The sequence below is a fragment of the Leptonychotes weddellii genome, chromosome 5 (genome assembly GCF_054177405.1).
Source record: "Leptonychotes weddellii isolate Sample4059 chromosome 5, ASM5417740v2, whole genome shotgun sequence".
NCBI lineage: Eukaryota > Metazoa > Chordata > Mammalia > Carnivora > Phocidae > Leptonychotes > Leptonychotes weddellii.
Genome location: NC_138373.1, coordinates 132,484,087 through 132,512,017, shown reverse-complemented (window position 1 = coordinate 132,512,017; position 27,931 = coordinate 132,484,087). Strand labels below are relative to the sequence as shown.

Here is a 27,931-nt window from a genome sequence, read left to right as displayed (position 1 = left end):
AGGCTTTGGAGTCTGATAGAATTGGGTTAAAAATGGACTCCATTACTTTCTGCCTCTGTGACCTTGGGCAAATTACCTAACCTTGCTAAGCTTTATTTCTTTCCTCATCTGTACAAGAAGGTTAATTATATTTACCTGCCTCGTTGTGAGGATTAAATAAAATAATGCTTATGAAGTCTTTAAAAGTGCTTGGCCCATAGTAACAACTCAGTAACTGTGCATGTTGTTATAATTGTCCATCCTCATAGAGATATGGAATTTGAATAAGTTAAATTAAGTTTCCCCAGATTGTCATTACTAAAGATTATTTTTAAAGCACCCACAGCTCCTTTTAGACTATGTTTACACTAGTAAGACAATTACTTAGTGTCAGCAAGAAGGAAGACATGATTAAATAGTCCCTCATTCAGGGCAGAGGAATGTTCAGTTAGTGCCATCATTTATTTATATTACTACACAGTGCTTGGAGATCACAAACTAATTCTGAAAGTATTAGATAGGTATTAAAGTTTATCTAGTGAAGATTAGAATATTATCTTTTTATTGGGCAGCCTTCTCTCTTTTATCTAAGTTTATAGATGTGTATGCTTAGGAATTATTTTTTTTTTCTTTTCTTAAAAATAGTTATAGAAAACTCCTTCTTATAGATTTCCTTAGAAGATGTCCTTGTTTATTTTTCCTTGAAGAAGGCAGCCTGGAGTTTCTTTTGTGATCCAAAGACAAGCACGAACCTGGAAATGCAACAGGAAGTACAAAATCATGGTGCCCTCAAACTAGAAATCTGAGTTTACTTCTGGTAGTAAAGTACAAGTGGGACATAATCAGCGTCCAAAATATCTAGAAGGACCTCTGAAATAGTTGAAAGATTCAAGAATTTCTATATGAAGGTGACCTGAATTATTGGGACTCTCTTGAATATGGGATGGAAAAGCCCAAGAGGGATATAATCCAAATGTATAAAGTTGTGAAAGATACTATATTGTGATCACAGACCTTTTTGTAAGTTTAAAAACATGTACTCTTTGACCCATTCATAATTCTTTAAGGAATTGATCCCAGTGATGTACTTGCACACATCATAAATGACACATGCACAGTATGGCATCATTTGTGAAAGGGCAAGACTGTACACAACCTAAATAGGGTAGGCTGGTTAAATAGATTAAGGTGTAGCTACACAATAGAATACTATGTGGCTTTTAGAAAGAAGAAGGCGTCCTTCCATCTCCAGTCAGGACAGGGTAATTGGTAACCAAAATTGCACACCTGCCTGAAAACAACTGTAAAATGAGACAAAATATATGAGGCAACTGTATTCAGGCATTAAACAACAGGGAGTGCAAAGCTGTGATGACCCCTGCAAGGAGGGAAACACACAAGGTGAGCCCATGGTCAGGTAGAGCCAAAGCAGTGACATCCTAGCTGAGTGGAGGCGGCGGAGATCAGAGTTCTAGAAGTGATTCTGGAAGGGAGTACTCCAAGAATGATGGACACATATTAGAGAAGGTCACAGAGGCCAGTTTAAGGGTCTCTCCCTAGCCAGATTTGGAATAGCATGAGAGTCAAAATAAATAATGATAGCTATAGATTATAATCTGAGTCCATATTGATAAAATAAGCTAATGAATAAATAGAGAAATAGAGGAAAAGGGGAAGTTCTTCCTTGCAATAATAAATTAACAAATTATATATTAGTTCATTAGTTAAATTATTAATTAATATAATTTATAATTAATTAGTAAATTATGGAAAGAATGATGGGTTAGAAAAGCATTAAGGATGCTAAAATTAGTTGTGATAGTTTATTGAGGAATAGGGTATTTATATAGTTCTAAAGTATCTCCCCGCAAACAACTTACTGATTACAGAAGGGAACAATACTAAATTTACCAGGCAAAAACCACCTAAACGAAGTGTCTGGGACAGACAGACATCACATACACCCTAATATGAAAATGGTATAAAAAAACTTGTGGATCTCCTATCAAAAATACATATCCTGAATCTAATCCTGAGGAACATCAGGAAAAAAATTGATGAATATCCCACAAAAATAACAGATCTGTAGTCTTTAAGAATATCAAGGTCAATAAAGAGAAAAAGTGACTTAGGAAATCTTCCCAGTTTATAGGAAACCAAAGACATTTGGCACTTAATGCAGTACATATCCTTGGATTATACCATGGACTGGGGAAAATAGCTATAATTGACAAGGCCTATATATATAGATTGTGGATAAGTATTAAGAATATATTAAATAGCATTTAATTTCCTGACTTTGTTAACTATACTATGATTTATGTCAATGGAATATCCTTGTTCTTAGGAAATGTGTACTGAAGTATTTGATAGTAAAGAGACATTATATTTCTAACTTTCTTTCAAATAGTTAAGACAAAATATGCATATGTAAGAGTGTTTGGAGAGAGAATATAAAGCAAATAGAATGTCAACAAAGACAAAAATCTAAGGTAGAAGATATAAGGGAGTTTCTTGTACTACCTTTGTAACTGTTCTGTAAGCTTGAAATTATCAAAATAAAGTTTTATCAAAACTAGGGAGGAAAAGAATAAGACAGTTCTATGTGCTGAAAAAACATGACCTCCAATATATTATCCTAAGTGGGCTAGTGGAGAAGAAGATGCAGGAGCAAAATGCAGAATGGCAGGAATAACATTTTACCATTTGTATAAAAAAGACCTGTGAATAGACATGTATTTGTTTAAGCGTATAGGAGGGTATTCAGGCAGTGGCTGACATTGGTTGCCTCTAGGAAGGGGAACTGGGTGGCCAAGGTCTGGAAGGAGATTTTGGTAAATACCAATATCATGTACATATATTACCAATAGAAAAGATAAGATAATTCAACAACAAACTTGAAAATTGGAGGCAATACCATTTCTTTCTAGGATATAGTATTCTTGACAGAGCAAACCTCTAAATAACTTCAGTTTGGGGTAAATCAAGGAGTGAGAGATCTTAGGTTGACTAAAGTTATTGCTACTTCGGGTGACACAGTAACTTTTGGGCATTATGGAAAGCAAACATGTTCTCCATTAGTATGTTCCTTGTTACCTGCAGAGACTCAGCACTGGCTTACGTGAGCACTGACTTTGTTTTTTCTTTTGTCCTAATGAGGATTTCTTGAAACGGTGAATTATTGTTATAGAATATAAATAGTTTTTTAAATGAGTCGATTTACTAGTTAACCTTTTCTCTAAACTTCCTGCCTTTGACATTTTATCTCAAAATAGACCATTCAGATGATGAATGCCACAAGCTTTTATGTGGTAATGTTTATATAAGGTGTGGCTCCGTAGAAATGTATGAAAGCAAATCCCACGTTGACACTATACAACGTTGATATTGATAATCAAATACCTTTTATTATCATGGTTTGAGAGTTTGGTGGGATCAGGTTAAGGAAGTAGGGACGAAGAATTTGGGAGAAATAGAGTGTACCCTGAGCCACACAATGTTACCTGGGACATCTCTGCTTCTGGTATTTCATAATTAGTAGGCCTCTGAAATGCCATCTTGCCCAGAGGTTGGGTTGTCCTTGTCCTATGAACCACTTGTTCATTCTGCTCTCTCACTTCTCTTCACTGGGCCTCACATGAGAACAGCAAGCATTGCTTTAATGTGGGCATGTAGCCATCGACTCTAATTTTATAATTTTTGAGCATCCACTCTGGTTAAGATGTTCTTTTCCTTTTCTGACAAAATATGTGAAGGCTCAAGCCCTGCCCTGTGTCTCCTTCTCAGTTAAGCTTCTTATTCTTATCCCTCTGACCTCCCTCACCCCATTAATTGTTGTATCACCATGATCATCCTGTAATACCATCTTTTCCTGGTCCCCTTAGCATACATATTGAGTGTTAGGGACCCTGTAAACCTTCAGTGAATTAAGGAATCAATTGCAGGGGCACCTGGGTGGCTCAGTCGGTTAAGCATCTGCCTTTGGCTCAGGTCATGATCCCAGGGTACTGGGATCGAGCCCCGTGTTGGACCCCCTGCTCAGCGGGGAGCCTGCTTCTCCCTCTCCCTCTGCCTGCCGCTTCCCCTGCTTGTGCTCTCTCTCTCTTTCTGTCATACAAATAAATAAAATCTTTAAAAAAAAAAAAAGAATCAATTGTATATATTAACTCTTTGTGCCGCCTCCCTCACATTTTCTCGTCAACCCACACCACTCCAGCTCTGATCCCACCACTTTACTGACACAGTTCTTTTTTTTTTTTTTTTTTTAAAGATTTTATTTATTTATTTGACAGAGAGAGACATAGTGAGAGCAGGAACACAAGCAGGGGGAGTAGGAGAGGGAGAAGCAGGCCTCCTGCGGAGCAGGGAGCCCGATATGGGACTCGATCCCAGGACCCTGGGACCATGACCTGAGCCGAAGGCAGACGCTTAACGACTGAGCCACCCAGGCGCCCCTCGCTGTCTTAAAATTCTTAACAGTTTTTCTACAAGGGCCTCCACATTTACATTTTACATTGGGCCCCACAAATTATGTAGCTGGTCCTTTTCAGGCCTAATATTACTAAATCTCTTTAAAGCATTGGATACAGCTCGTCACCCTCTTGGAATACTTTTTGAGTTCCTGGACAGCAAAATCTGCTTGTCCCCTCCTATTTTATTTATGGCTCCTTCCTTTGCTCTTCCTTCTCAAGGTTAGGTGCCTTCACGCTGTTCTTCATCTAGTCTCACTTCCCGGGTGATCCTATCCAGTGTCTAGTCCTTGCACTAGACTGCTGCTGTGGCCAACAGTACCAAAAACAGTAGTAATAAGAGGTACCTTTGAGTGTTTTCTGTGTGCCAGCCACGAATTACAAGTATCATTTCTCTTATTATTTTAAACACCTCATTTGCAGATGGAGTGTCCCAGCTGAGTAACTTGCCCAAGGACACATAGCTGGTAAGTGATAGACTCAGGGAGTCTAATTCTATAGTTTGCTCTTTTAACCATCACAATGTACAGCTAAAATCTCTCCCTGAGCTCTAGGTGAGTATACCCCTCCCACTACTTGACATTTCCACTTGGATGTCTAATGGGCATCTCCAACTTACTGTGTCCTAAAAAAGAAGTCTCGGTTCCCACACCACCAACCTCCTTTTCTTCTGGTTTTTCTGATTTTATTAGATGGCTCTAAGATTCATCTGGGTGTCCAGTCCAAAAGCCTGGCACCTTTGCTGCTGCTTTTTCTCTTCCTTACATTGAATCCAGTTGCAGGCTGCACAGGCTCTATCTTTAAATGTATCTTTTGGGGTGGGGCAGGGCTGAGGGAGAGGAGAGAGAGAATCTGAAGCAGGCTCCACACCCAGAGCAGAGCCCAATAAAGGGATCAGTCTCACAACCCTAAAGTTATGACCTGAGCCGAAATCACAAGTTGAACCCTTAACCGACTGAGCCACCCGGCTGCCCCTACCTTTAAATATATCTTAATTTTGACTCCTCCCATTTCCATGGCCTCCAGTTTAGTCTAAACCACCACTTTCTTCAATTCTGTCTCCGTGCCCCCTGTATATTCTGCACAGAGCAGAGTGATATTTTAAATTTTTTTATAAGTTTTATTGAAATATAAGATATGTAACCAAATTGGACAACTTGTTAAATTTTCATAATGTGACATGCCCATTTAACCAACACCCAGAACCAGTACGCCCAGCAGTCCCCCTTGTGCTCCCTTGCAGCCACTGTCCTCCCTTCTTGCCCCCCAATAATCTGTATACTGATTTCTAACTCCGTTGATGAGTTTTACTACTCCTTGAACTTCATATAAATGAAACTTCATTACCCAGGAGGTACACAGTATGAAGACACAACAGTTTATGTATCCATCTTTGATGGATAGTTGGGTTTCTAGTTTTGGTCCATTTTGGATCATATTGCCACAGACATTATTATTATCTGCCTTTTGCTAAACATGCATAAGAGTTTCTGTCAGGGATATACCTAGGAGTGGAACTGCTGAGTCAGACGGTAAGTGTATATTCGGCATCAGCAGATATGTCAAAACAGTTTTCCAAAATGGTTATGACCCTCAGCATTATATGAGAGGTCCAGGTGTTCCACATCCTCACCCAGGTTTGGTATTATATATCTTTTTCATTGTAGACATTCTGACGAGTGTGTAGTGCTGTCTCATCCATTGCATTTGCATTTGCTGAGAGACTCATTGAATTGACCATTTCATACGTTTGTTGACCATTTGTATATCTTCCTTTATGAAGTACCTATTTAGGCCTTTTGCCTATTTTCTTGCCCTTTCTTATTGATTTGTAGGGTTCTTTACAGATTCTGGGTTCAATGTGGGATAGATGTATTGTAAATATCTTCTTCCACTCTGGCTTGCCTTTTCACTCACTTGGTAGTATCTTTCAATGAACACAGTTTCTTAATTTTGCTGTAGTACAAATTATTGCTTTTCCTTTAGTAATTTTAGTAATTTAATCATTTTCATGTCCTGTTTATTGCCTACCCATTGGTCATGAAGGTATTCTCCTACATTCTAGTCTTAATGTGTTGTTTTACCTATCACATTTTTAGATCTATACTCTATATGGAATTATTTTTCTGTTTAGTATAAAATGTAAAAGTCAAGATACATTCTTCCCCCTTAGGAATATCCAGGTGACCCAGCATCATTTTTTTGTAAAGACCGTCCTTTCTTACTGTAAGAGTGGTAATTTTCTTAACTCAGGTCATGAGATCCCCCTTGCTCAAAATCCTTCAAAGATTTCCCACTGCACTTAGCATGAAATAGACATGTCTTACCATGGCTCTTTGCCTGGAATCTGCTTTCTTCTTAGCTTTCACCCCACTGTTCTCATTTTCTGCTCTCCACTGTGGACATGCTGGTCTCCTTGCTGTTCCTCAGTCTTTCAAATACATTGACTTGGGCAGTCATGCGTGGTGTTTGTTCTGCCCAGAGAGCATTCTTCCTCCACAAGTCAGCCTGAATCAATCCTCACTGCACCAAGTCTATGTGCAAATGCCCTTTCCAGGGGCACCTGGGTGGCTCAGTCAGTTAAACGTCGGACTCTTGGTTTCAGCTCGTGTTGTGATCTCAGTGCGGAGTCTGCTTTGGATTTTTTCTCCCTTTTCCTCTGCCCTTCCCCACTCATGCGTACTCTCTCTCCCATATAAATAAATAAAATATTTTTTTTTAAAAAAAGCCCTTTCCTCAGGAAGGATCACTAGCCACCCCACATAACACTAAGAATGAAGAATATATGAAAAATCCTCTGAACACGTATGATATTTATTAATGAACTGTTTCACAGTGACGTCATTGCCTACCAGGAGGCCTCTCCGTTCTGTTGTCGGGTTCATCAGATCTCACTATGTTTGGAAGTAGGACTGATCGTCATCTTTGTGACAGGCAGCAGCTCTTTTAAGCCAGTGTAACTGTTCTCTCTTCATTGTTTTTAGCTTTTGAATTTGAAGAAGTACTTTTGAAGACTTCCCTTTTAAGAACTATGAAAAAGTTTTGCTACCAAAAACCTTCACTACTGTGTGCTTAAATGAATGTTAATTTCTGAGGTTTGGAATTTTGTGGATTTGTCCCCTATTTTTCTTTTCTTTCCTCCTTTCTTTCTTTTGATGTTATTGCTGTACGTGCTGCACATCCAGATTGTGTGTCAGAGGGACATGGATTATTTTTATGCTTTCTTAGTTATGACTGTTATCAGAGTGCCAGGCTGTCATTGCTTGCTCTCCTGAAATCAACTACTTCTAATTTCCAGTTAAACAAATCATTTTCAGTTTTTTCTGTTGTCTTTCTAGCCATTACAGTCATTTGGAATAAAAATTCAATTTCAGTGAAAAAAATGGGCTAAAGACCTAAATGTGAGACCTAAAATCATAAAACTCTTAAAAGAAAACATCGGCAGTAATCTCTTTGACATCAACTTTAGCAACATTTTTCTAGAATCTGTCTCCTCAGGCAAGGAAAACAAAAGCAAAAATAAACTATTGGGACTACACCAAAATAAAAAGCTCTTGCACGGTGAAGGAAACCACTAACAAAACAAAAAGGCAACCTAGTGAATGGGAGAAGATATTTGCAAATGATATATCTGATGAGGGATTAATATCCAAAATATAGAAAAAAACTTAGGCAATTCAACACCCCAAAAACAAATAATCTGATTAAAAGATGGGAGGAGGAGCTGAATAGCCATTTTTTCCAAAGAAAACATACAGATGGCCAACAGACATATGGAAAGATGCTCAATATCACTAATTACGAGGGAAATACAAATAAAAACCACAGCAAGATATCCCCTTAAACCTCTCAGAATGGCTAGAATCGAGAAGACAAGAAATAAGTGTTGGCGAGGATGTAAAGAAGAACCTCATGTACTCTTGATGGGATCATAAATTTTGCAGCTATTATGAAAAACAGTATGGAGATTCTTCAAAAAATTAGAAATATATGATCCAGTAATTCCATTACTAGGTATTTACCCAAAGAAAATAAAAATACTAATTTAAGATGATATATACACCCCTATGTGTACTGTAGCATTATTTACAATTGCCAAGATATGGAAACAACCCAAGTGTCCATTGATGAATGAGCAGATAAAGATGTGGTATGTGTACACACACACACACACACACACACACACACACACACACACTGGAATATTACTAAGCCATATAAAAAGAATGAAATCTTGCCATTTGTGACAACATGGATGGACCTCAAAGGTATTATGCTAAGTGAAATAAGTCAGATAAAGACAAATACCATATGATTTCACTTATATATGGAATCTAAAAACAAAACAAATAAATGGACAAACAAAAAAAGAAACAGACTGATAAATTCAAAGAACATAGTGTGCTTAACAGGGGGGAGTGGGCACAGTAGATAAAGAGGAGTGGGAGGTACAGAAAATAGAATGAATAATTTGTATAAGTCCTCTGAATGTGTATGATATTAATGAACTGTCTCCTCTATGATGTTGTGATTCCTTGAGGCAAGGGATTGTGTCTTCTTTTTGTAGATCTTATTTGCAGCATAATACTTTAGATCTCGAATAGGGTCCTAAGTATAACACATGTGATAATTCATTGTTTTCCCTATTTTGTCTACATTAGCTCCAGATAATTCAGACTCTAATATAAATATTTAATAATCTTATGCATTGTGATAGAACATCAACTTTTTGTATTTTTTAAAAAGGGGGTAGTATACAGCATTATAGCCTGAAACTTTAAAATTCACTTTAGCTATTTTACATGGAAACAATGCATGCCTAAGTCCACGTGAATTTTATCTATGGCTAAAGAAATTAGAAGGTTTTCAGTGACTTTATATTCTCTTCTAACAGTAATACTAATTGTATTTCAAGTTTATAAAGTTGCATTTTTTTCTAAGAATTCTGCAATCTAGACGGTGATTCTTATTGACCTGGTTCCTATTATTGGGGTAACTTGGGGGCTGCATGCATATATAAAATTTGATTTGGGGGCAAGAGTTAGATTGATCTTTCATTTGTTTATTTGTTCATTCTTTGTTGGAAGCATTTATGTCCACCATTGGTTGCATTTGTTTTTATTGCCTTAAAGCCTTAAGCTATTGTTTGACATACACAATTCTTTTATTAATTGTAGAATGTCAGAGCAGAAAAAGACTTTCAAGATCACCTTATCCAGCTATAAAAGACATCACTGGGTCAGTTAACAGAACTGGAAAACTGTTGGTAGATTAAAGTATTGTCAATAATCAACTTCCTGAAGTTGATGGTACTATGGGCACATAGGAGAGTATCCTTATTCTTAGAAAAACACAATGAAGGGCGCCTGGGTGGCTCAGTTGGTTAAGCGACTGCCTTCGGCTCAGATCATGATCCTGGAGTCCCAGGATTGAGTCCCACATCAGGCTTCCAGCTCGGCAGGGAGTCTGCTTCTCCCTCTGACCCTCTACCCTCTCATGCTCTCTCTCACTCTCTCTCTCAAATAAATAAATAAAATCTTTAAAAAAAAAACCACAATGAAGTATTTAGGAATAAAGATGCTATGATGGTGTATTTACTTCCAAATGGTTCGGGGAAAGAAAAATGTGTGTGTGTGAGAGAGAGAGAGAGAGGGAAAGAGAGCTCGCTCGCTCGCTTGCATATGGAGAGAAAGAGTGAGCACAAGTGAGCATAAGAGTCAATTACAAACCAAATGGGGCACAACATTAACATCAGGTAGATCTGGCAAAGGGTATATTAATCTTCTTTATACTATTCTTATGTTTCCTCTTAAGTGTGAAATTCTCTCCACTTAAACAGTTTTAAAAAATCATCTCATACAGCCCTCTCAGGAAAAGCGTTCGGTCTTTGTGACCCAGAGGTTAAGTAACTTTCCCAGTCACCCTGAGAGTTAGAGACAAAACTTCTTCTAGTCCTGTGGACTGTGTTATGCTGTGCTGCCACCTTCTAGTAAACTGTCATCGAGCTCCAGCCAGATGCAGGAGCCAGTAATCCTGACTTGCGGTTGCATAGGACGCAGCCAAGCTTGCACATTAATGATGGAGCTTTGGGTTGCTTTTTAAAATATTTTTTTCCATTACCTGGTCAGCCTTACAACATCCAGCCCCTCTGTTACCTGGACCTCTTGTTACTAGATAGGCTGCCCATTGTAATTAGACATGCCTATATTTGCATTTTAACACTCAGTGGTTTGTTTTTCTCTTTCCTGATAGCTACTGCTTCTTGGGACACGTTTCTCATGCTGTGGAATTGCAAGCCACAAGCCAGGGCTTTCAGATATGTGGGTCACAAGGATGTTGTAACCAGCGTGCAGTTTTCCCCACTTGGAAACTTGTTGGCATCTGCTTCACGGGACAGAACTGTTAGACTCTGGATTCCTGATAAGTAAGAGAAACAAAGAAATACCTGATATGCTCTGGATATAGGAATGTGAAAGAAAATGAGCCTGGCTGTTCCTTCTGTACTTCTCGGGAATGCCTGAACTCCTGGTTACCTGCACTGCCCTTAGTCCGAGTCACATGCAAGACGTGTTGCCCTTGTCATAAAGTTAGCAAACTATTTCATACCCTTTTTTCCTCATCTTTAACTCATAATTATCTCTTCTATTTGAAACCTATTTCTAGCCATGGAAATATGCTTAAGGGTTTTGTTTTTTGTTTTTTTTGGCAGCGGGATGGTTATCAATCCCTTTATAAATCTATTGTAAACTTCAGATTGTCTCCCCAGAGAGATACACATCGACATGTATAACTGAAATTTTATAATTTATTAACCTACTATCGCCCATCTGTGGATCTTTTGGGGGCCTTTGGATATCTATTAATCCCTGAGCCAGAACTATTCTTTGGTGCATATCATTCATTATTGGGCTCCGGAATTTTCTGGCTAAAGAAAGTTTTGACAAATGTATAAATCATTGCATTCCTATCCTGTTGTAACAAATCTCTCTATAAGAGGCTTTTTAAATCCTAGCTGATAGCTTATGTATTTTAAGCAATTATTGAGCCATGATTTTTTAAAAAGCTCTTGAACTCTTTTTTTTTGAACTCATAATTATGTGTTTTCAAACACACATGAAAACAGAATGAATAGCACAACGACTTCTCCCCCATACTCTCCACCACCTCCAGCAGCTATCTTTATAACAGTTATCAGTGGCTCCATCCATGCCCTTCCTCTTTTTTTTTTTAAGCTAGAGTATTTTTAGAACAACTCCCACACATCATATCATTCCCCCCACAAATACCTCAGAGAATAGGAATTTGAGCATTTGCCTTGGCTCTACTGTGGCAGGACTTGATTCGTGGTACGTGACTGAACAGTCTCAGGCACCCCCACCTGTGGCACCTGTGGACGTTCACAGGGCATTTTCCTGCCAGGAGGCACTTCTGTTTTCTGCCACCACCCAAGTGAAACTCCAGGCTGAGAAATCTGAACATCACCCTGATGGTAGTGAAAACTACTGAAGAGAAGCGACATGTTCTCATGACACTCCGGGTGGCAACGTACAGGGGAGCTGCGAGGGAGAGAGACTGGTTTGGGGTCCAAAAGGGAAAGTGTTTTCTAAAATCCTTAACTTTGAGGATTTAGGGCTAGTGGTTCTACTGTCTTCAGCACAACAAGCTTCCGTCTGCCCTTACTAATTCAAGGGACTCTAAGGGACTAAACTATATACAAGGGTAGAAACGCTAAAAGCATACAATCATTAATTTGTATGGGCTAATCTAAGTGCCACAGTTGGGCTTGAGTAGATGTCTCTGGTTCCTCTTTCTAAATCGTAGCATCATCTACGGCCATACCACCCTGAACGCGCCCGATCTCGTCTAAATCGTAGCATCGTGGGGCCAGGGCAATCGTGGGTCATAGCAGTGGGATGGAGACTGATATATCAGTTATTGCTGCGTAACCATCCTCAAAATTTAACTTAATACAGTAACTGTCATTTCCCATAATTCTGTGGGTTATCTGGATGGTTCTTCTGCCCCATTTGATGTTGGCTGTTACTCAGCTTCACTAAGCTGGCAGGCCCAGCACCTCACTCACGCCTGTGGCCTGGTGCTGGCTGTTGGCCGGGGCACCTGGTCCTCCGTTTGCCCTCTCTGCACCCGGATAAGGACTTCCTTGTCCTGGCAGCTGGGTTCTAGGACAGTAAAAATGAAAGCTGCTGGTCCTTTGAAGGGCTAGGTCTGACACTTCTAGTGTCACTTCTGCCTCATTCTGTGGGTCAAATTAAGTCACAACCAGCCCAGATTCAGAGGGAGGAGAAATCGGTAGATTCCCCCTCGTGTGGGGAGGAGCGGCATGTGCATATAGGGATGAGAGGGAGTAGGTGGCCGTACTCGCCAACACCACACCTGGTGACTGGCAGGCTAGGGGAGAATAGTAGGAACAAGCATGGAAGCAGTTCCGGCCCGGAGTTCATCACAGTGGGCAATCAAGAGAATGTGGGCACAAAGGGGACGTAAATATGTGTGGGCAGAGAGCCAATGTCAAGGCGAGGTGAGGAGCTACAAAGCAGTTAAGCCACAGCACAGCAGGCCCAAGGCACTGCTATTGTGGTTTCTTGCTTCTTCCTGTTGAGCCCGGGTCCAGGGGTGACACCAGAGTATAGCCGAGAGGCGGGCCCTTTAGAAAGAAGTCCAGCCGGATAGCCTGCTGGAGTGTGGAGTGTAGACCTAAAGAGCAGGGCAGATTCCGATGATTCGGACCGTCTCCTGGCTTCCTGCTCATAGCAGATGCCAGTCTTGTCTTTGTTTTCTCTAGGCTATACTCCTAACTGCCACTCATGGGAACTTTCCCTTGAAACTTCACTGGACTAGACCCTGAATGCTCCTTCCTATTTTTTTAAAAAAATATCAATTTTAGGTTTTGCATGGTATAATATGTATCAGGTGATGGAAATTTTTGACAAAGTCACTTTTACCTTCTACAGACCACTGGAGGGATAAGCCGGGATGGATCTAAGAACCTTAAGTAGTGACTCTTCCCAGTGGAATTCAACAAAATGTATTGAGCTATTTTTATATGCCTGATATTGTGCTAGATGCTGGTCTTATAGGGATGAACAAATCATCATTCCTGTCCTAAAAAACAAAAAAACACAAAAAACTCACGGCTTAATAGAAGAGAAACAGGTCTATTTTTTTTTAAGTACTGTATAATGTAATAAGCAAAATGGATGTAGCAGCTAGGGAGCAATTAAGCCTGTTTGGGTCGGTCAAGGGGGGTTGGGGTGGAGGAAGTAATCTAGGCTAATCTAGCAAAGACAGAGGTGTGTTTGAAGTTCGGGGACTGTTCTGAGTCCAAAGTTCAGTGTAACGGCAGGATGCCTTGCTGAAGAGCTTGGGCATTGTACCTTTTCTTGGAGGGCAGCCAGTGACAAATTTATGCTGAGATATACATGTTTAGAATGACACTTTTAGGGAGGTAGCAAGCACGGTATGTAGGTGACTGGAGGGGGATAAAAGATTAGAGCAGGGAAACCAGTTAAGACGCTTTTGCGATAATCTCGGTGAAGGATATGGAGGGTGTATCTACCTTAATGTGAGCATAGCTGGGATAGAAAGAAGAGGTGTTGAAAGGATATTTGGGAAGTGATAGCAATATCACTATCACTGAATCTGTTTTTTGACCTACTGAATGTGGGAAGAGAAGGGGAACAGTTGAGTATCACTTCTCACTCTGCACATTCTGTTGCCCAATGTTTTTCAAACAGTTATATATAAATACGACTTTCTGAATGGAAAGACACTTTCTGAAGTGTCTTGGGAACTTTGGAATGCTGACACAAAGTAGTACTTTCCAAATGCTACCTTTGAACTCCAGTGCTCTCTGCTAGCCTGCCCGTAACTATTTTAACTTTTTTTTTTTTTTTCTGGTGCTTCTCCTTAAATGCCACACATTATTTTCTCCATCTTTTCTTTTCCTGTTCTATTTTTCTCACCCTAGTCAAGAAAAAGAAGCAACATCTGAAATTTCAAAGTGTTGAGAACTGGAGTATGTTATTACCATGTGTCCTTTGTTTTGCTTAGGAGTATAAGATTGGGCCTGGCCTAAGCAAGGCCTTAGATATACCCCGAGGGTCTCAGTTCTCATTGCTGGTGGGTGAAAACACAAGTGGAAACAGGAAAGTCAGCTCACCTAGAGCTATGTTCTGTAGAGGGGAAAATGGAATAAGGGCATCTCTTCCCTCCCAACCTAGACTGCTGGTCCACACAAGTTCCACATGGCCCCAATGTGAAAATACTTTCTTGGAGCTCTTCATTTCATCTGTCTTAGCTTTTCTAGGTTTCAGGTTCTTTAAACTATTTATTGCTCTTTCTAGAGGAACAACAGGAACTTAAAATTCATGGTCAAGATTTGTTCAAAATATTCTCTAGCTTCCAATTAAAACAAAAACAGCAAGTGCATTTCTGGATGGGACCACCAGGATCTTTCCTGTTAAGTATCAGTTATGACTTTAATTAATAAAACCAGCTTTAAAGAGTGTTGATGAAGAAACTTTTCATACTTTTGTTAATTTTTTATAGGTGTTAAACTGTTTTATATGTTTCAAAGTCTGTATGCTGATTACATATTGATTATAGTGAAATCCAGTGTTATAAATATTAAACTGTTTATTTCCAGGAGAGGGAAATCCTCTGAATTTAAAGCTCATACAGCTCCAGTTCGAAGTGTAGACTTTTCAGCTGATGGCCAGTTTCTAGCTACAGCCTCTGAAGACAAATCCATCAAAGTATGGAACATGTATCGCCAGCGTTTCTTATACTCCTTGTACCGACATACACACTGGGTACGCTGTGCCAAGTAAGTGTGAAGTTTTGTTGTAAGAGTTCCACATTTTTTCCTGCTGTAGTCCATATTTACCGCCCTCGCCCTACCCCCAGAAAAGGGGATGAGGACAAACTCATTCATTCGTTCATTCAGCCAATATTTATTGTGTACCTGCTGTGTGCTGGGAAGAATAGGAAACAAAACCGTCAGAACCCCTCGCTGTCAGGAAGCTTACATTCTAGAAAGGGGAGAGAGACAATAAACAGGTAGGAAAATGGATTGGAAGGGGTGGGGGCTGCAGTGTTAAACAGAGACTGCCTCACAGAGAGGGTGGCCTTTGAGCTGAGACCTAACAGAGGGAGAGGGGCAAGGCTTGAATATATTTGGGAAAGGAATGTCCTGGATAGTGGAAACCAGTACAGAAGCGCTGGGTTGTGAGCCTGGAGGCTGTCGAGGACCAGCGAGAAGGCTGGTCTGGAGCAGAGTGTGGGGAAGGAACAGGAGAGGCGCCGAGGGAGGTGGCAGCCAGGTCGGGGACAGCTGACGTGCACGCTGAGTGGGGTGAGGTGCCTCTGGAGTGTGTTCCTCTCTCTGACCACCGTTTTAGTGGGATTGCTCGGACTGCCGTGTGGAGAATGGACTGTCAAGCTCAGAGCAGAGGCAGGGGGCGTTAGGAGGTTGTGTGTAGTAGTTCACATCATGGCTTGGACCGGGGTGGTGGCAGTGGAGATTTCGAGGAGTGGCTGGGTTCTAGACGTAGCTTGGAGGTGCGCCCAACACCTCTTGCTGTCACGTGGGCTGTGACAGAGAGAGGAACTGAGAATGACCCCACGGTCTTCTGGGACGAGTGCTACTGTAGGCATCCCTTTCTGTTCTTAAGACACACTGCTGAAGTACTTAAAATATTTCCCCAACTGCCCTGGGAGGATAGGGTTCTTGTTTTATTTTCCCAGTTTTGCAGATAAGGGAACTGAGTTTCAGAGTTAAAGTTAGAACTCATCTAGTTGAAAGTGATAGAAACCCAAAGAAATTCTTTTTCTCCTCTCAAGGTGGTTAATTGGCTGATGTTTGGTGACCTTAGAGTGAAGAAGGGGGACACTAGGACCAGGGCCTCCAGTGCTCGCAGTGTCTCTCTGGGCCTCCCTCCACACCGCCTCTATTCTCTCAAACACCCTGCTGCTGAGGTCATTGCCAGCTGTGGGCAGAAGCCCTCACAGCTCTGACTGGACAGGAAAAGCGTGTCCTACCGCCAGTTAGAAAAATGCCGGGGGCAGCTCTCAGCCTGGCTCCTGTGCCCATCCCTTCTCCGGGCAGCGAGACCCTGTGGTTGTGTCAGGCCAGCCAGGCCCCTGACTGAGACAAGTTACTTGGGCCAGCTGGGGGGTGGGAGTACATACCAACCATGCGTTCTGGTGGTGGACAGGGGGATGTTAGTTCCCTTTCAGAAGAAGAGAACTAGCATCGTCATGGGCACTAGGGGAAGATCTGTGAAGCCTGCAGCCAGCCGACTTTGTGCATGCTGGATGAAGCAACATGCTGGGCAACCCCAGCCAGGATGTGGTGGAGGGGGAGGGGGAGCCCAGCTCTGTCTGTCTCGCCTTACAGCCCACGCACCTGTTATCATGCTCTCAGTGGGACATTATTGGTCAGGTGTTGATTATAATCTAGGGTAATGAGTCTAAGGAAAATAAAAAAGATAGACAGCAGGTCATACTTTTAGTTAATTTTTTTTTTTTTCTTCTAAAGTTCTCAGCTACTTTTGGCTTTGGCCATCTCAGTCTTATTTAATATGCCACAGAGCTGTGTGGTCAAGAACATGGGCCTGGGACCTAAATATATAGGCTAAAATTCCAGCCCACCACTTACTGGCTGTGTGACCTTTTGGAAAGTTATCTAACTTCTCAGTGCCTTCATTTTCTTACCTGTAAAATTAGGATAATAATAACCTGCTGCACAGGTTGTCATGGTATTTAAATGAATAAATATACATGGAACATTTAGAATCATGCCTCCCACAGAGTAATCACTAGATAAATCTTAGCCATCCTTCTTCTCATCATCATTGGACATCACCATCTTGTTTCATTTTTAAAGATATTGTGGAGCTTGAGTTGATAGTTTTTTCCCACCTAAGGAGGTGACATGTGTGGTGGTCCCAAGAGGCTGATCAAATCATTTGTATTTATTTATTAAATGATGTTGTGAACAGAGATCTATCGTCCAGCAGATCAGACCCGGAGAACAGACAGAGGCACAGGAGATTAGGCTGGGTACTGGGAGTCATTATTCAGCTCCCACTAGGACTGACTCTGGATAAGTTTGGCAAAGACACTGGTTTCTGTTACCTTCATCAGGGAGCTCATCAGAAGCAAAAACATTGAATGATAGCCGTTATTTATCTAGTGTGTCCTACGTGTCTCTGTTTCCTTCCTAAAATCATTTAAGGTGGTTTATAATAACTGTAACACAATTGGAGGGAATGAAGAGACAATTCTATCTAGAACCATGTAACCTCGGTTAGTATAAATCTGGCAGGTTTAACCTGAGTTTCCTGCAGCCAAGGTATTAATGGGATGATGGTGGCTGACGTATTTTCATGTTCTAACAACAAAAAGGAATCCTATCAAGTTGTTCACATAAGACAAAATTTTTCCTGTAGTAAATTCTAGGAGGTATTTTATTTCCTGCCCTTGTACTGAATCATCTATGTATAATATACATGCAAAAGAAAAGGTATTGCTAGTGTAAGACAGAAGAACTTATGGAATGTTGAAAAGGTCGCCAGTAATGTAAAGTTTTGGTCTTCAGAATATTCCTTTAATGAGCATAGCCCTGCTATGTACCACATATGTATGTTAGGTAGGTAGAGATGAAAACCACAGTCTGAGCCTCAAGGAGCTTTTATATTTTATAGTTCAATGGAAAAAAATGGATACAAAATAATTATAAACTAATGTGTCCTATGGGAAGATGATGCACAAGGCGATAAGGGAGTGTGCAGTGGGGCACTGAACTAGACCTGCGTGAGGAAAAGCCAAGGCAGACATATCGGGCCCAGCACCCAGGGACAGGCAGGAGAACAGGCAGCGTGCGTCTTGTCAGATGGGGAGGGGTGGCAAGCCGTTCACAGTGGGAATCAGCAGGAGTAGGCACTATGGCCTGGGAAACTGTTTGGTGCTCTGGGAACATGAATTATTCAGCTGTTGCCAGGCACAGGAAGTAAAGTGGGATGCGAGGTGGAGTGGGGAGGGAGGGGGGAAGGCTCAGTGTCATGGATGTCATGAAAAGACTTAGGATTTCATCCTCCAGGTGACACGGAGACACCGTAGGGCTTGGAATGGGGAAGAAGCATGATCATTCCCGAGCTCTCTACTAATTGGTCTTACATCCCACAGCATGACTGCTTTAGAGGGTTGGCGTGAGCTAGGCTAAGACTCCTATGCCTCCCTGTGCCACATCATTACCCTTGGGCAAGTTAGTCTACGGCTCTCAGCCTCAGTGGGAGGTGAGGGTAATGAGGCTTCTCAAATGGACTGTGGTGAGGATGAGAAAGACTGTTCAGAACTGAGTGATGCCAGAAGCCTGCCATTCCTCCGTCTGGGCAGCATCAGTTAGGGAGAAACTTAGGAATTGGGGACGAGCCCCTAAAAATGTTCTCCCCCACCAGCTAGAGAGGAGGAGTCGATGGTGGAACCCTGCCTTTCTGTCTGCCTCACATCTGTTCTGTTTTCTGGTGACAGTGCCCAAGTTTTCCCTGAGGAACCAGCGCTCCCCCACAGTCCCTCTTGATGTTATGTGTATGCTGGCATGGCCTGATCTCCAGTCCCAGCAGAGGGCATTGGGCTCAGGCTTGCCGTCTGGAACAGGGCACCTCCTGTCTACAGGAGTTAGTGAGTCTTGCTAGAATGGCAGGCCTTTCCCTTGGGATTTCTGTGTTAGGCTTATTTCCTTTTTCTTCCATCCTTCCTTCCTTCCTTCTTCCTTTCTTTCAAGTTTATTTACTTATTTTAGTAATCTCTACACCCCACGTGGGGCTTGACCTCATGACCCTGAGATCAAGAGTCACATAGTGTTCTGACAGAGCCAGCCAAGAGCCCCTTAGGCTTATCTAAACCTGTGGCTGCTGAGGGACACCATGGGCAAAGAGCTGACCTGACAGTGATGCTGACTCAGGGGGCAGCAGAGCTGTGAGCCGGAGAAAGAAAGAATTGCTATCTAATTACATGGTGTGGTTTCTGGATACAGTCATACCTGGTTTTATTAACATGTGTTTGTGTGTGTGCATGTATGTGTGTTTAAGAAATGGGCCTTAAAAATTCTCACTTTTTTTTTTTAAAGGCACTTTCTATAAGATGTGATTGTGGAACAGTGTTTTGGAAAAGTGGGAGATGTTGCTGAATCCAGTGATACGCACTCAAGACACCTAAGTGTTCCTCTCTACAGACTTGCCTTCATTCCCCACCCCTCCCCCCACCCCCCACTGCTCTCCTGCCTCCACGGAGACCTTGTGAAATGCAGCTCTGGTCCTACTGCTCCTCAGGTTAAAAACTACCTGGCATGTCTGCTCTGCCTTCCTATTACAGCCTTGTCTTTTGTCCCTGTCACCATCCCCTTCTTGCAGCTATACAGTCCTGTGTGCGATGTTCTGTTATGTCCTGTGCCTTTTCCACATGCTGCCGGCCCTGCCTGGAAAGCCCCGTGAATCCACCCTCCCTCACAGTCCTGCTCTACATCTCTCCCTCCAGGAAATGTTTCTGACTCTCCCAGGCGCAGCTTATCATAAGTCCTCTATGCCACTGCATTGTCCTGTTTACGAGATCTGTCTGCTTCGGCCTCTCTTCCCTGTCAGACTTTGAATTACAAGTATTTTGTTTTATTTTTTTGAAGATTTTATTTATTTATTTATTTGAGAGCGAGAGAATGAGAGAGAGTGAGCACATGAGAGGGGGGAGGGTCAGAGGGAGAAGCAGACTCCCCGCCGAGCAGGGAGCCCGATGCGGGACTCGATCCCGGGACTCCAGGATCATGACCTGAGCCGAAGGCAGTCGCTTAACCGACTGAGCCACCCAGGCGCCCACAAGTATTTTATTCATATTGTATTCTCTTGACAGGCACTATTCTAAATTCTGTAGATACCATAGAAAGCAAAACAAAATTCCCAGTCTTGTAGAGTTCCTGCTACCAAGGGAAGTAGACAATAAAAAAAATATGTTAGTGATATGTGCTCTGCAGAAAAATACTGTAGGGTAACAAGATAGAGAGTGCTGGGGTTGGAAGGTGCTCTTTTACATATGGCTCAGGAAAGGCATTTCTGCTCAGGTGACTTTGACTGAAGGGAGGGAGCCAGTGAGTCAGGTACCAGGGGCGAGTGTTGGAGATGGAGTCATATACAGTGTGAGAAGCACTGCAGTGTTAGTATGGGGTGGGGAAGGCTCAGAGGAGTTGTGCAAAAATGTGGGTTGAATGAATCAGTGAGGGGTGGGCAGGTAGCTTAGGTGGGAGTTTTCATGGGCTTCTTCAAGGAAGAATCATTTCTGTGGATTTTTAATATCAAATATAAAAGGACTGTACATGCAGGTTGTGATGGAGAATGTTTATGGGCCTTCACTATTTTTTTTTTCCATTTTGGCCAATCCCTGTTCAGGTTGATAATTTTGTACTGAGCTTTCCTGGTCTTAATGGAATGCCTTTATCTTGCTGGTACCTTGTGGTTCTGAGGTAGATTTCTTCCTTTTTTTTTTTTTTTAATCAGTTTTCTAACTGTTTGGCATGAGTGATTCATGTGAAACTCTGCAGAGGACTCTCTGGAGGAATGTTCTTTGATAAATAATTTGGTTAAATCTAATGAATAAGGATCTCATCTTTTAGGCAACTTTCCATGTATATGCTCTACGGCATGCTTAGAGATTCTTTCTTATGCATTTATTATCATCTTTTTTCTTGGCTCGTGCTCTGGTAGTTAGACAACAGGAGCACTGAGAGGGCCCAATTGACCCCTCGAGCCCAGCCTGTCCAGTGTTTGTGCAGCTTCCTGTGAGAACTTAGCCTTGCCAGGGTCAGCCCAGTCCAGAACTTTCTTCCAAAGGTCTGAAGGATCAGAAGTCCTATTTTCACTTTTTACTCAGAGGTGAGAACACTCTGAGGCACTGAGTCATGCTTTAATAAACTTAGGAGAGTCTGAAACACAAGGCAGATGCCAATTTACTTATTTACATTGACAATGCTAACTTTCAAAGGGACTAGAATATTTGCCTGCTTCGGTCAGGGCCTTCCTCCTTTGCTGACAAAGTCAGAATAAGGGCTTGATGGGTCCTGGAACTAAAGCAAGAACGTTTGTTGAAAAAAGTATCTTGATGAATAGTTTTCTCAGGTTCGTATCGTGTGATGGGGCCATCTCTGCCACAGGCACACACCTGCCCAGGAAACTGCATGATCAGTGGTCAGGTCCTCCCTCACCCGGGCCAGGCAGGAGACGTACTGACTACTCTTGCCTCCTGCTGTTGCTCAGCACCTCCTCTCTGGTGACATGGTGCCTTTCAGGTGCAGGGGTACAATTGCACAGATTAATTAGATAGCTTCTGCAGAGAGCCCGTGCAGGGTGGTTAAGAGCATGGACTCACTGGTGTGTGATCCTGTGAACATGGTTCAATCTCTCTGGGCCTTGGTCTGTTCCCCTATAAAATGGGTATCAAGGGGTACCTTCCTCATAGAGTCTTTGTGAAAATTAAACAAGTGAATGAACATAAAATATCAAATGTCAGCTATCAACTGCCCTCATGTTCCAGTTTTTTCCCCTGTGGATTATCCTGGAGTCTCCATTAGGTTGTGTTCACAGTCATTTCATGCATTTGCACACAGTGTTTGGGGTTGCTACTACAGGTAACTGCTATCATCCATTGAATGTACTTTACGTATTTAACTATTAGAGGGTAACTTTATTTCCAAGTACTTGGGTCTGAAAATCTCTGCCTTTTAATTGGAGAGCGTAATCCATTTATATTTATGTAACTCTTCCTATGATTAGGTTTAAGTGTCCCATCTTACTCTGTGTTTTCTATTTGTCCCATTTGTTTATTTCTTTTTTTTCCTTTTTTTTAGATTTTTATTTATTTGAGACAGAGAGAGATAGAGCACGAGCGGGGGTGGGGGGAGAGGGAGAAGCAGACTCCCCGCCAAGCAGGGAGCCCAATGGGGGACTCGATCCCAGGACCCCAGGATCACGACCTGATCGAAGGCAGACATTTAACCTACTGAGTCACCCAGGCGCCCCTGTTTATTTCTTTTTCCTCCTTTCAGGTTGATTATTTCTTAGTATCCCATTTTATCTCCTGTTTGGGCTTTTTAGCTTTGCTCTTTGTCTTGGATTTTGTTTAGAAGCAACCTCTAGAGATTACAGTCTATATCCTTAATATAATCACTGTCTACTTTTGAATTAATTTGTGTCATTTTATATATATGGTGATAATGGTTACTATTAGGAAAATAAGTTATAGAAAGTCTAGAAGTAGATGCATGTATGTTTTATGATAGATGGTGTTTCCAATCAGTGGGGAAGTGGATGGACTGTTTAATATATAGTTAATATAATTGGATTTCTGTGTGGGAGAATGTAAAGTGGGATCTTTATTGCATACCATACATTTACAAATTGGTAGATGAATTAAACAACTAAACATTAAAAATTGTCCAAATGAGGGGCGCCTGGGTGGGTCAGATGGTTAAGCGTCTGCCTTCGGCTCAGGTCATGATCCCAGGGTCCTGGGATCGAGTCCCGCATTGGGCTCCCTGCTAGGCGGGGAGCCTGCTTCCCCTTCTGCCTCTGCTTCTCTCTCTCTCTCTCTGCCTCTCATGAATAAATAAATAAAACATTTAAAAAAAAAATTGTCCAAATGATACTGCTCTTCCTCCTAATATATAGACAGTATATTTAAATGAATATAGAGGGTCAGCAGAGCAATTGTTTTTCCCTGTAGTATTTGAATTTTAAATGTATGGCGTAGACTTAAGGAATTAAAATTCTGTGTCTGTCTGTGCTGGGTACTTACCATACATTTGTTCTTGGAGCCTAGACTTACTCTGTGTGGCATAGAGATGGTGCCTATTCATGTAAGCAGTGAAGAATAGCTAGCTATGTTCTTTGGAGTAACTGTTACTTATGATCATACATTTTAATTCACAGAAATATTTTTAAGATATGCTCTATATTGGGAAATATATTCATGCTTCTAATATAAATTAGTATAGTCTTTTGAGAAATCAATTTGCAAAATATATCAGGTGTGTTTGTTGCAGTGACTTTGCAATTGGAAATATATTCTAAGTAAATACTCTTTTGTATGCAAAAGAAAAAGCTTTGTATTCAAAGGTACTGCTTTCAGTATAATTTATAATGGCGAGAAATTGGAAAGAACCAATTTTTCCAAATAAAGAAAGCTAGTTAAATAAATTTAGACTATTGTGTAGCCATTAAAAGGGGACTATATACAAGTAATGACATGAAAATGTTTATGTGAGGGAGGGAGAGCAAAATTCAGAACTCATTATAGTACAAAAGATAAAGTAGCTATCATACACACAATGTTAAGTGTGATTTTGAGAGATGGGACTATGGACTTTTTTTACTTACTGTATTTCCCATTTTTTTAACATTCAATTTTTCTTTAATGAGTAATGAAGAAAACAGAAATATATATAGTTGAGAAATATTTTCTCTTTCCAGTGGCAAAGAATTTTTCTTGTAGGTAAAATTATTGTAGCCCAGTATTCTTAAAAATAATGTGTACTCGGGGTGCCTGGTGGCTCAGTCATTAAGCGTCTGCCTTTGGCTCAGGTCATGATCCCGGGGTCCTGGGATCGAGTCCCACATCGGACTCCCTGCTCGGCGGGAAGCCTGCTTCTCCCTCTCCCACTCCCCCTGCTTGTGTTCCCTCTCTCGCTGTGTCTCTGTCTGTCAAGTAAATAAATACAATCTTTAAAAAAAAAGTTTACTCTAGGATAATGTATGCTTTTTTTATGGTATCCTCCATCAAAAATAAGTACAGCCTATTGAGACAACTTTTCCAACATTATTGCTTTTCCAGCATTAATTTTTAGGGGGAAAACTTTACCTTTAATTTTCAGTTGTTGGTAGTGTTACAGGTGATCTTTGACCACTAATTGAAGAGATTTTTCTTTATAGTGCTAAGATATATATATTATAGAGCTTACCATTTTAACCATTTTAAAGTATGCAGTTCAGTGTCATTAGGTGTATTCATGCTGTGCAACAAATTGCAAAGATTTTAAACATCAGCTTTCATTGGCTATAATATTAAGTTGGACCCAATTCTCTTAAACAATTCTCTTTTAAGTGCCTTAATATTTACTAAAGACCTACTCAGTGCCATATACTGTGTCTGGAAGTGCAACAATGAATGAGACAGATGTGGTTTCTGTCTTCTTGGAGCTTACATTTGTTGGGGAAGCCGACAATGCTTGGTTACAAACGTGACCTAAGTGTGACTATGAGCTACTCTAAGAACACATAGTGAGGAACTAACCTGGTGGTGGGGGGTTGTCTGGAAGACTTCCTGAGGAAGTGACTCTGAGCGGAGGCTTGCCGGAGGAGTAAAATCCTCTTAGGTATTTGAAACTACATAAAAGTAGGAGACAGCATTTGAGGCACAGGGAATAGCCCATGAGGAAACTTCCTGAGACAGGAGCAGGGACCTGAGGGGAGAGGCATGTGTGTCAGGAAGAGTAAGTAGGATGATGAAGAGACAGGAGGGCTGACTCTGGAGGACCTGGTAAGCAGTAGGAAGGATGCCAGGCTTTTTCCCAAGGGAAATGCAAAATCATCAAAGCATTTTAATCAGAGAAATTTGATTTAATGTTTAAAGATCACTTTTATTGCCTGTGGAGAATGGAAAACATTAGTTCCCTTTATGGTTTGAAGAGACAGGGCCTGATAATGGATTGGAGTATGGGGGTATGGAGGAGAAAGAGGCTCAAAACATGACTCCCAGGTTTCTGGCCTGAGAAAGTATTTACTGAAAAAAGGAACACTGGAGAAGGAGCAGTTTGGGGAGGTGGATGATGAGTTCAGATTTGGACAAGTTCAGAGTTGGAAGTGCCTGCAGGATATCCAAGAGGAGACGCCTAGTAGGCAGTTGTATTTATGGGTGGAGATCCCAGGAGAGAAGTCTGGGTGTATAAACAGTAAATGACCCAACAAATAATTAGCATGTTTTATGGCATAGTTAAATCTTTTTATATCTCTTTCATCTGCTTTTTGTCTCTCAGTAGCTGAATCCTGTTCCTGTCATTAACAGATGGGTTCTCTTCTGATGCTGACCAACACTTAGGAAAAAAAAAAAATGTTTTGCTTATTGCCTTGAACTTCACCTTTAATATGCAAACACAGAATCTCACCAAAGCAAACTCTGAGACTGCCAATATATTTTTTCAATGAGTCTATGAAAGTTTAGGTCTGAATGCAATCCAAACTCCCTCATTATACAAATAGAAAACTGTGGCCAGTGTGGTTTTGAATTTCACAAGGTTACATAGCTGGGCAGTTGCAGAATTGGCCCTAGAATTCAGGACCATGTACTGACTGGGCAGTCTTATTTCCACTACTTTTTACTGCTTCCCCCTCTTATTGGATAGCTGCTGTCTTCAGAGTACCAAATACTAATTATTTGTTTCTTAAGGACGTAGAACAGTGCCTACTCTGTTTGGTGTCAGAGCCCTGAGGGCTGGAATTGTCTTTTTATAGAGTATTTATTCCAATGATAAGAAATTCCAGAGGAAAATTTTGATTTCTTATGAACACTTTGAAACTTCTCATGGTTCATGAACCCCTTTGGCTCTCTAATGAGTGGATAACCCTATGGCTGTGTATATAATAACACAATTTTACATACAGTTTCAGGAACTCCATAGATTCCAAGTTAAAGAACTCCTGTCATGTATTTGGGCTATTTTCAAGGACCTGTGAACCAGTTTTTCTAGAAAGAAGTTCAGTAATTTCCTGATTCTCCCAAATGAGTATCACTGTGTTTAAGAGATTGAATAGTAGTTCAGTTAATTTCCCAGATACCTTACATACGGTTCATGTGTGCTAATCCATTAGTCACTATTGACTAATATAATGTCCATGTCAGTGACACACTCTCTAGAGGTTTTATTTTTTTAATTTTTTAATTTTTATTTAAAGATTTCATTTATTTGAGAGAGAGAGCAGGGGGACAAAGGAAAGGACGATCCTTTGCCCCAAAGTCAGGGCAAAGAGAAGCCTGTTTTATTGGTGCTAACCTATTTTTGATGTATCTAATTTAAAATGAAAGGGGAGAAGAGAAGATACAAACCACCATCCTCAATTTTAACCCCTGCCAAGGCAAACAACAACAACAACAACATACAGAGAGAACATATGCAGGGATTATAATGTGGTGTCCAGAGGAGGGGGACAGCCTTAACCCTGAGTCCCCCTTTGGTCGTGTGGAGCTGGGGGTAGAACCCCCCCCCCCAACTGCCCCACACCCATAAATACAACTGCCTACTAGGCGTCTCCTCTTCCCAGCCACCTCTTTCACTCTCTGCTTATCTGACATTCTCGTCCCCTTCATTTCTTTAGCACCTGGAAATTCTCCCAGGCTCTAGCTCTTCCTGCTCAGGATGAATTTCTAGCCAGCCAAGATCCCTCCTTTTCCTTATTCACAAGTTTCTTTAAAATCTTTTTGCTCCAGTGGAACTTCTCCTGACAAATTGGCACCTTTTTGTTACAAACTCTTTTCTTAGCACTATTTAAAATGATATTACTTGTGTGCCCTTCCTAGAATGAAAACCTCATGAGGGCTGGGACCTTACCAGTCACATTCACCACTTTATCCCCATTACCCAGGACAATGCCCGGGGCCTGGTTTTGGCAGGTGCACAGTAAATATTTGAATGAAGGAATGAATATCTTCCCCATAAAGTCCCCAAGGACACTGACAGTGTATGGCAGCAGAGACCGGTTTTTATTAAAGGATAGTCTGGCTGCTAGCCTGCCACTCAGAACCCAGTCACATAGCCTCCTCAGAGCACTGCCTCATGGTTTCCCTTCACTCTAGAACTTCTTGTGGTTACCCAGAAGCCACACTGAACTGAGCTCTAAATCATTTCGCCAGCTGAAGAAAGTTTCCTCTCTGTCAGAGACTTAAGCAGAGTGGCTGAGAGGTTTGGCTGTGGAGCCAGACTGCCTGGTCAGATCTTCCTGGCTGTGTGACTCTGGCAGCTTCCTGATCCTCTATGGGGCTGGGTATATTCACCTGTAAACTGAGGCTGCCAGTAACACCTGTTTTGTAGGGTTATTTTGAGGATTAAATGAGTTGCTATAGGTAATGGGTTAGGAACCATTCTAAGACATATTTGCTCAGTAAATGTAGGCAGGATAACGACGATAATGGAGGTGGTGGTGTTTGGCCAGGAATGTCAAAGGGTGAGTATTTTTAGGCTTTGTTTTTAATCTGGTCATTCCATTTTATTAACCATTCTTACATCATTGCTTTCTGAAAATGTAAGAACCAAGTAATCTCTTAGAAATACTTTTTTTTTTTTAAGATTTTATTTATTTATTTATTTGAGAGACAGAGAGAATGAGAGACAGAGAGCATGAGAGGGAGGAGGGTCAGAGGGAGAAGCAGAC

General features: G+C 41.3%; 1 protein-coding gene across 8 annotated transcripts in view; it reads left to right on the top strand.

Moving 5' to 3' along the window:
* POC1B (POC1 centriolar protein B) overlaps window positions 1–27,931 on the top strand; it is a 92,570-nt gene that overhangs the window by 12,498 nt on the left and 52,141 nt on the right. For 6 of the 8 annotated variants that reach the window (XM_081822187.1, XM_081822185.1, XM_081822184.1 and 3 more), the window contains exons 3-4: window positions 10,701–10,872; window positions 15,115–15,294. In XM_081822187.1, coding sequence (XP_081678313.1) covers window positions 10,701–10,872; window positions 15,115–15,294 — 352 coding nt within the window. Of the gene's footprint in view, window positions 1–4,871; window positions 4,916–10,700; window positions 10,873–15,114; window positions 15,295–27,931 lie in introns of all 8 variants that reach the window. The other 2 variants (XM_081822186.1, XM_081822189.1) reach the window with 2 other exon arrangements.